At 48.6% G+C, this 9,760-nt stretch overlaps 1 protein-coding gene across 1 annotated transcript; it reads left to right on the top strand.

The window, feature by feature from the left end:
- The first annotated feature begins 4,749 nt into the window (after positions 1–4,749).
- SLC10A3 (solute carrier family 10 member 3) lies at positions 4,750–8,957 on the top strand. The gene is made up of 2 exons (XM_083592523.1): positions 4,750–5,087; positions 7,038–8,957. Exon 2 carries the CDS (start codon positions 7,240–7,242, stop codon positions 8,530–8,532), a length of 1,293 nt encoding a protein of 430 aa, XP_083448649.1. The 5' UTR covers positions 4,750–5,087; positions 7,038–7,239; the 3' UTR covers positions 8,533–8,957.
- The last annotated feature ends 803 nt before the right edge of the window (positions 8,958–9,760 follow it).

The raw sequence follows: 9,760 nt of genomic DNA, 5'->3' as shown, positions 1-9,760 counted from the left end.
CTCAGATAAAGCCTCTTGCTTCCCTGGATGGAGGGAAAACAAAGATGAGTGTGAGTAGAAACTAGCCTAGTGTACAAAGGTAAAACTTTACATTCTTTGCTCTTCTCACCTTTGCCTCTGGCTTTGCACACAACTGAGTTGCCCAGAGGTGAATACAGCTGGTAAGGTTCTCTAGCCCTTTTCCAGGATTTGGGCTTACTATCTTCTCCCTCACCTGTTCCCCTGCTTTCTCCCCAGCATGTACCCTGTCCAAGGTTTTTCATCACCACGAGCATAATGTAAGAATGTGCACAGAGTTATGGTGATCCAAATCATGTTGCCACCAGATGGGCTTATCCACAACTTAGTTTGCCCCAGCACTTTCCTCAGGAAAACCCTCTGTTTAGCCCTGAATTGGAACAAATGGCAGTCAGGTTTTCTGTGGGCTGCCTTTGTTCCAATTGAGCGCTAAAGAGTAGGATTTCCAGGGGAAAGTGGCAAAGGCAAAACTGCTCAGACTTGTGACTAGAAAGCACAGGACAAGCAGCAGGGTGGACAAGCCTGTTGTCCTCTGTAACTGGGAGCAACATCCAGAAGGGGGAAGGACTTCTACCAATCTCACCATCACCCTGATGCTAGGGACATACCTGTGTCTCTGTGCTGAAGACTAAACTGGATTTTACTCACACTTCTTTTTTAAAAAGCTTCAACTAGCCACTTAAGTTGAAGAAAAAGTAGCCACTGCCCCATTCCAGTATTCGCTTCTTATCATATCAGTTTTTTCTCTCAACATCACCTTGCCCTCAAAGGTGCTGTTTGCATTCATTGGCACCTTTGAGGGTAAATAGCAGCTGAGGAAGAAGACTTAGGTTAGGAAACTGGCATGGGACCTTGTGAACTGCCCTGAGATCTACAGAGCAATATGTAATAATAATAATAATAATAATAATAATAATAATAATAATAATAATACTGGGGCCCCAATCCAGATCAGCAGCTGCTTTTTCTTTAAAGCAGTGGACACTTGACACATGTTTCTAGAATAACATGTAGTTTTTCCTTGGATCATGTCCATAAAAGCTGGGCTGGCTGCATCCTTTGACTGCTGTTGTGCAGTTTTAATAGAGCATTTAGGGAAGCCTAGCTTAAACTAATCACTTTTGCCTGTTGAACAGAGAGCAGAAGGTGTCCTCGGACAGTACCTACAGAAGAAGTTCCAGGTAATCTCAACTTTTGCCTGCCCGGGATGGGGATTCTTCTGGATCCATAGGTAGCCATTCTTTCAAGTATTGCCAAGTACCTGGGGCAGCCTTCCCCAGCCTGGAGTCCTCCAGATGTTTTGGACTCCACCTCCCAACTGGCCAGTGATCAGCAATGATGGGAGTTGTAGCCCAATGATCTCTGGGGGGTACCACGTTGTGGAAGGCTGACCTGGGTCAATCACTTTCTGCTGGAAAGGGGGGAAGGAAACAAAGATATGCTGCCTTGGGTTTACAGGTGCTCTTCACATACTTATGGTCATCTAAGGCACAGATTTGCAGTCAGTTCTCGTTAGTAAAGACATGCCTTGTGCAACAAATTCCTTGTGGAATAGGAATGGTTTGAGGAAGAGAACTTAGACAAGTTCCTTGAGCTGCAGAAAATCAAGATGCATCAGAGGAGCAAGACACAGGAGCATGTCTCATGGCCAGTGGAGCCTGGTGCAAAAAACAGAATTAAGAATATGCTGGCTCTGGGCCACTGCTGAACAAATGGATTTAGTTTAAGTGCCAGAACTGAGCTGAGCTCACAGTCCTTCCATACAAAAATCCATTGTTGTTACTGTTAAACAATAGGGAGTCAGAAACCTTGCCAACTTCTCACCCAGTGATTTACCAATGGAGCTCGCTCTGCCTTCTGCTGGTGTCAGTGACCAAAGTAAGCACACTGGAGAGAAGGAGCTGCCTTGTATGGAGTTGGACAACTGGCACATCTAAGTCTTAGAACAGCTGATCTACTGACAGGAGCTCTTCTGGGATTTGACATGGGGTTTCTCAGTTCTGCTTTCCAAGACTGACCACAGGCTCTAGGGTGCTCAAGGCACCCCTAAGCTGTCTCCCTCTCTCTGTCCCCTCACACTTTTTGCTATTGACACATACTTGGTGGTGTTCTCCCTCAACTGGGCTTTGTTGCAGCTTTGTGACTTCTGAGTGGGCAGCAACAAAGCAAAGGATTGAAGTATTTTGTCTGCATGGTAATATTCCTTTTGTTCCCCTGCCCCGTTTTCCTGAAAGCAATAATAAAGCAATTATTTTAAAAAGTCTATCTGTTTTGGCCCACCAGAGTCCCTCATCTTTGCTCACAATTATAGTGATCATTACCATGCAGACAAAATACATAAGAAGAGCCAACCTAGATCAGACCCAAGGCCTATGTAAGCTGGCATCCTGTCTCCACAAAGACCGCCTTTGGCAAGGGGTGAAACTAGGCTTTATTTCACCCGAGTCAAAGACCCTGTTTGGAACACACACACCCCATGTGCATTTGCACACACACAGGCTGGGAGCCTCAGTAGAGTCCCTCTGGAGGCTTCACCCAGGGCAAAAAAACCTGGCTAGCCTCCCTGTAGCAACGGCTCTGCCTTTGGGAAGTCCACAAGGGGATTTTACATGCAGGCGAAACTCCTGAGTGGTGAGAGATCTCAGGGATACCAATACACACCTTGAGTGTGCTACCCGTAGAAATAAGGATGCTAGAGACACATCTTTATACAGGTTGAGTATAAGATGGAAAGGTTCACAGCATTAGCACTCAAACACACCATGCTCTACCATTAAGTTTCCAGACTTCCACAAAAGCCAAAACTGACCTAGCTGATGATCTCCTCTCCTCCAACATTCACTGATGATATCACTTCAAGGGTGGGGCAGCGACAGGGAACCTGTCCACTTTTTGCTCAGCTTCTGAAAGCATCTCCAGTCATAGTTTCTGCGGCAAATCAGTCACTTGGACTTCTTAGTCATGCAAAGAGATGCTAAACAGGCCTGGCTAGAGCTATTAAGAGACTGGTTTGACTACTACAGTAGCCTTTCTTTCTTCAGAATATCATTTTACAGATATAAAACTACAGGCTTGGAGGGAACCTACAGACAGGGTCGTACCTAGGGGTCCGCTAGGTTGGCCCCCACCCAGGAAAGGGTGCAAAAATCATACCTCTCCACAGCAAAACATCTTGCCAAAGGTGCACGTGACTGTGTGTGTGTGTGTGTGTGTGTGTACCAATGCAGTTCCTTGTCAAGGACACAAGGGAGCCTAGGTATGCCTCTGGCCACAGATGATATCCAGACCACCACTCCCCCCAGTCCTATAACAAGGGGATGAGGGCAATCACCCTCTCCTTCTGTTCTTCCCCAGTGACTGGAACTCAGATGCACAAAGACTAGAATTGCAGCAATCAAGCTTGCCAGTCATTAAGGTGGTTAAATTGGTATACTTGTTACATCTTTTGAAGGCCTAATCATAGGAGCTTTTAATAGGTGATGGGACTACAAAGCAGGAGGGAAATATCTTGAGATGGAGCTATAAAACAAGGAAAATTATGATTGCAGTCCCAATCATAATCCCTACAGATGTTAAAAATTTAAAAAAACACAGACAGATAAACCATGTGTTTTGAAAAAACCTCCATTGTTATCAAGTGTCATTTGTTCCACTTTAATGTGGTGGTTTGGAGTGAGTTACATAATTTAGCAAGTTGAAACAATACAGTCTTGTGGCTAATAGTACAATCCTATTTCATATCATAGCTGTCAACTTTTCTCTTTTCTTACGAGGAATCCTATTCAGAAGAAGGGAATTTCCCTTAAAAAAGGGAAACGTTGACAGCTATGTTTCATATATATTTAGAAGCAAGCCCTGTTTAGTAAAATAGGGATAACGCCCAGGTAAATACGTACAGTATTGCAAAAGACATGATGAGTAAAGTGCTTTGAGCAATCTGAAGTGGTATATAAATCACAGAGAATCATAGAGTTGGAAGGGAGCCCCAGGATCATCTACTCCAACCCCCTAAAATGCAGGAATCTTTTTGCCGAATGTGGGGCTCAAACCCCAAACCCTAGAATTAAGAGTTTCATGTTCTACCAACTGAGCTATCCCAGATCCTAAATATTAAGTTCCATCCATTATCTTCTATCAACCTCTGCTTAGCACATCCTCTGGTGCCATATTGTTACTGAGCTGACAGGAAATGGCATTGGGAGGGCTCTTCTTGCTTTTTTGTTTTCTTCCTTGCGTTTATATCTTCCCCACAACATTGCACAAGGGGAACAATGATTAAAGTCCTCCCTCTCATCATCCCTGAATAAAAATAATAATCCCAAACCCTCTGCTTGAGCACAGGAAATACTCTAACTAAATGCATTTAATTGATACAAGTGAATCCGTAATCCCAGCAGAGCAAAAAGCCTCCCAATCCCATCAATCCGAGGATAGAAGGCCTTTAAATTGCCCAATCGAATAAAAGGATGAGCATAATCCTTTCCATCACATCACCGCCTAATCCCATTGAGATAGTTAGCGGTGGAGTGCATCCGTGTCTTCCAATCAGCGCTCAGCGAGTTTCTGATCCAGCCAACCAGGCAAAGGGTTTTTGCTAAACGGAGCAGAATGTAACTATTAATCTCCCATTTAGGACAGACGTGGTTGTCCACTTCCTCCAATCGGAACCCAGAGGGGCCCTATGATCCTATTTATCGAGGCACAGAGGGAGCTTAATGCCTCCTGCTGCTCTCTGAGATTTAAAAACACACACAAGCCAACCAACCAGCGCATGGCAGGGAATTCTTCTTGCTTATACCAGATCCGAAGTGTTTTCCCTGTTGTTCTCTGCGCCTCAAGAGCATTTATTTATTTTTGGCGGGGGGAGACTACAAATCCCAGCATGCCCTGCTAAACTCCCGGGGTGATCCTGCCATGAATTCGCATTCAGTTGGTGTGGGCGTGGCTATGATTGTGATGCGCCGCCACCCCCGGGGGGCGGAGTCGGAGAGGAAGGAAGGAGGAAGGAAGGAGGAGAACGCAAGCAAAGCCAGCGGCGGAGTTCAGCTCTGGGGCGGCGGCGGCGGCAGGTGAGGCGGTGGGAGCGCGATAGAGGCGGAGGGGTCAGACCAGGGCAGATTTTCGGGCGGAGGATCGCGGCTTCCCTGAGCGCTCCTTTGCAGAGGACTTGTTTAATGGACGGCTGGGGAGAGAATCGGGAGGGGGGGCAGCTGCCCAAGGCTCTTGCTGGATCGTTGCTGACTTTGGGGGGGTCTTTCTTTGGTAAGGCTCTTGTAGCGGGTTTTTTGGCGGGGGTAGGGGGAGAGATAAGAGGACGCACTGGGTGCGGGGGGGGGGTGAAGTGACGGGCCGCCTCCCTTTCAGCGAAAGTGGAATCGGTTTGGAGGAAAGTGTTGCGAGAGCGCTGCGAGCTTTTCCTCTTGCCTAAGAAAAAAGGGGCAAGAGAGAGAAAGCAAGTTTTGTGGCCAGCGGGCTCTTTCCCAACAGGTGTTTATGGCTCGGAGAGAGAAGTGACTCAGCTGAACTGCAGGGGAAGCAGGAGAGCAAAGCGGGGGGGGGGCTGCTGGTGCCCTGCGCCTCCTGCTCCCCTTCATCTCCCTGCCCCGTTCTGGCTCACACGCGCGCCCCCCCCTTCCAAAGGGGCCACTGAGTGCAATGGGTGGTGGGCCAGTTCCTCTGGGAAACACCTTGCCCTCGTGGGCTCTAAAAATGTTTGAGGAGTTGGAAACACTTCAGGCCTGGACAGAGCAGCTTAAAAACACGCACACCTCAGATAGAAAGGGGAATTGTAGGAGGTCAAGCCAAAACAAATGGAACACACCTAGAGAGAGAACATTTATGGCAAGCCTGGCGCTATTTAAAAGAATCCTGAGATGGAAAGGCAGGGGAAATCATTGTTTAGTCTTTCTCTGCATAGGGGAAGTAGCACGGTTCTTTTTAAAACTATCTGCTGAATTTAAAAGGGAGGTTAAGGGGAAACGTACTTCCTTGTCAGGTTTTTAAGAAAATATAAATGTGGGGCTGCCCCCGTGCATTATTGCTGCCCTAGGCAAGTTGAAATGTTGACACACTGATTGTTATGCTCGTCTTTACTTTTAACACAGGGCGGCCAATGAAGGTCTGAGGGTTACTGAGGTGCTGCCTAGCTTGAAAGTGCAGGCAGGCTCTTCCTCATACCATTGTTTAGCTATCTGGGGCAGGCATCCCTGAAATTTGGGTGCCCCAGTAGGTTGCCCAGCTTGCCTTTTTGTTGGCTTAGCTCTGTTGAGCAAAGGGTTGCATAGGCTGGGAGCACTCTGGCAATCCCTCTGCCCCTCTCATAATCCTGATTATGTCATCCACCCTCCTGTATACAAGCCAGCTTGTGAAATTGCCCCCAGATGGGGGTTCCTGGCCATGCTCATTGTCTCAGCACCCACTCTGTGACCCTTCCTGCCTTAGGGTCAAATGAATGAGAGCCCTCCTTGTTCCAGTTGTTGGGAATGGAGGGAACAGTGGAACAGGACGATCTGTGGCTGCAAGACTATTAAAGATTAGAGGGTTCTACAGTTTGTATTATGACAACCCTCACCTGGGATGCTCTAGGCCAAGGGTAGCTAAACTCACTGGCCATTGGCCGGGGCTGATGGGAGTTGGAGTGCAGCAACGTCTGGAGGGTGTCACATTGCTATGGGCCCAGAATATCCTTCCTTGGGTTAGGACATGGGTAGGCAAACTAAGGCCCGGGGGCCAGATCCGGCATAATCACCTTCTAAATCTGGCCCGCGGAAGGTCCAGGAATCAGCATGTTTTTACATGAGTAGAATGTGTCCTTTTATTTAAAATGCATCTCTGGGTTATTTGTGGGGCATTGGAATTTGTTCTTTTTAATTATATATATATATGTAGTCCGCCCCCCCCCCCAAGGTCTGAGGGACAGCTGAAAGTTTGCTGACCCCTGGTAGGAGATCAAATGAAGTGGTTTACTTGGTCATGGTGTGTGTGCCTCTAAGAATTATCCAATGTTTATTTCCTTGTAGGTGAACACTGTGCACTGTGCTTGAACACTCTGCCTCCCTATCCATTCCCTGATTAGGTTGGATGCTTCTGCGCCATCACTGTTGCATCAGCAGAGGGTGCCCTTGGACCTGAGCCCAAAAGGAGAATGACCCCCGCCCAGTGAATCCATGTTTTGTCCATGCTGGAGAGGGAAAGAAGTTCTGCATGGAATGAGTCCTTTACATGACTTTGCCAGCCAGCTGTGCCATGGGTGGGGCAGCCCTCTTCTTTCTCCACTTGCTGGTGGCTGGTTGGGCTCAGGGAGCGACTGCTGACAGCCCTTACCTTAGTGTGGGGGACGGGACAGCGTTGGAATTTGACTTCCCTGCAAACAGCCGTGGTGTCTTGCTGGTTTCCTGCCGCTATTCAGGGCCCAACGCTTGGCTGAGCGCGGAATCTCTGGAACCTGCTGTTGTTGCCGTTGAGAACGTCAGCGCTTCCTGGGGAGGAGGTTTTATGGTTGGCTTTCAGTCCAGCTTAGCTGGCCTGGCTCCGCTGCAGCTGCAGTTGCTGGAGCAGAACCAACTTATCGAGAAAGCCGATTTCCAGATCCGTGTCAGTGCTCCAGAGCCGGTGGCATCGTCGGGGCTGGGCCACTTCTCTGAGAACCCCATCCTCTATGCTCTCCTGCCTCTCATCTTCCTCAACAAATGTGCATTTGGCTGCAAGGTGGAGGTGGAGGTCCTGTGGAACCTGGTGCGCCAGCCCCACCCGGTCATGCTAGGCATACTAGGCCAGTTTGTGGTCATGCCGCTGTACGGCTACCTCATGTCCGTGGCCTTCTCCTTGCCTAAGCCGCTGGCCTTGGGACTGGTCATTTCTTGCTCCTCACCTGGCGGTGGCGGCGGCTACCTATACAGTCTGCTGCTGGGTGGCGACGTCACTGTGGCCATCTCTATGACCCTCCTGTCCACAATTGCAGCCACGGGGCTGATGCCGCTCTCCTCGACGTTCTACGGCTGGTTGCTGGGTGCCCACGAGACTCTCCACGTCCCCTTCCTCAAGATCTTCATCACCCTGCTCTTCATCGCTGTGCCCATCTCCACTGGCATGTTGGTCAAGTGCAAGCTGCCTCGCCTCGCCCGCCTCCTGCTGCTCCTGATCAAGCCGTTCAGCTTCACCCTCATTATAGGAGGACTCTTCATGGCGTACCACATGGGCGCCTTTATCCTGGCGAATGTGCAGGCCCCGATTGTGCTGGCGGGCGTCACTGTGCCCCTCTTTGGCCTGTTGTTGGGCTACTTGCTAGCTTGGTGCTTAGCGCTGCCTGGGCCACAGCGCCGGACGGTTAGTATTGAGGTTGGGGTACAGAACAGCCTGCTGGCTCTGGCTGTGCTGCAGCTCTCCTTCCAGCGGGCCCAGGCTGACTTTGCCTCACAGGCTCCTTTCATCGTGGCCCTGAGCAGCACTTCAGAGATGTTGTTGCTGGTTTTGGGGAACCTGGCATACAACAGACTCTGTTCTGCTGGCTCCTGAGTGCTCCTGGGTGAGGGGAGGCAGATACCAAAGATGTCAAAACATTGGCTGTGGCCGGCAAGAAGAGACGGATACCATAGGCCTTAGAAGCTGCTCTTGGGGTGCTTTCCCCCATCCCTGGGGTGTGGATTCCAAGGCCTCAGCCTCTCAACCTTTCCAGGGGTGGCTTGGGTACCAAAGGGGCCCTTTGAAGTGAGAAGCACACACCTCCCAGAGGCTGCTTGTGTGTTAGGAATCCACATCATCTGGCCTTTTTGTTTTCTTTTTTCTTGTCTACTTGTTTTTCTACACAGCGAGTGGTGCCTCTGGAGCTTAGAGCTAGAGCTGTACTGACTGTGAGGTGGAAGATGGGGGGTGGAACTGACCCATTTCTTCTCTCCCATTCACCAGGGATACAGGGTTTGAATAAAACGAAAGAGATAATATGTTCTGTGTGGCTGTCTTTCTTCTTATTTCCTTCCAGGAGCTGCAGAAATGGGGCTTTGTGGAGTGATGGCCAGATGTGGAGGCAGCCTAGGAGGATTTTTTCACATTTTTTAAAAAAGCTAGCGCCCCTGAAATGTGCTTGAAGGCTTGGGTGAAAATGTCAGAAACAAATAAAAACTCCAAAATCCACACTTGTGCGATGCCTTTTATTACGGCCAACCAAAATGTCACTTGTAGGACCTAATAAAGGTGTTGCCCAACTGTGGATTTTGGATTATTATTATTTTCTTATAGACCGAGATGGCTACCTTTGCTTTTTATATAATGAAGTAAAAAAAAGTTTGGAGTTGGGTGATCGTTTTCTTCAGAGAATTACAGGGAATATGAGAGGGGCATTGTAGTCTCCCTCCCTGTGTGTGCATAAGTGTGTGTAAGAATATATATGCATCCTCTCTACTGTTGCCTCTGGTAAACAAATTTCTTATTAATGTTTTTGCACCGTTAAACAAGTTTTTTAAATGGAGGCAGTGAGGAATATGCAGTGTGAGTATATGCTGTCGCTCAGCAGTCTGAACAAAAGGAACTCTACCTCTGGCCTGTGAAGAGCCAGCTCTGCGCGTCAACATTCAGTATCCTCCGACTCCAGCACGGCCAATGGTCAGGGGTGAAGGGAGCTAAAATCCAACAACAGTGGGAAAACCACACGTTGACCACCTCTGAGCTAGTTCAACTTCAGCTCTCGCTACTCATGCAGAATGCCTGCTGAGTATAGATCACAGTCTGCTTGCCTTTCACTATTTCC

The sequence above is a fragment of the Podarcis filfolensis genome, assembly GCF_964270895.1.
Source record: "Podarcis filfolensis genome assembly, chromosome: 17".
NCBI lineage: Eukaryota > Metazoa > Chordata > Lepidosauria > Squamata > Lacertidae > Podarcis > Podarcis filfolensis.
The sequence above is the reverse complement of the archived record's forward strand: the minus strand, read 5'-3'. Positions and strand labels throughout refer to the sequence as shown.

Coding starts and splice junctions, on each gene's coding strand:
- SLC10A3 (XM_083592523.1), top strand. CDS start 7,240: ATGACTTTGCCAGCCAGCTGTGCCATGGGTGGGGCAGCCCTCTTCTTT.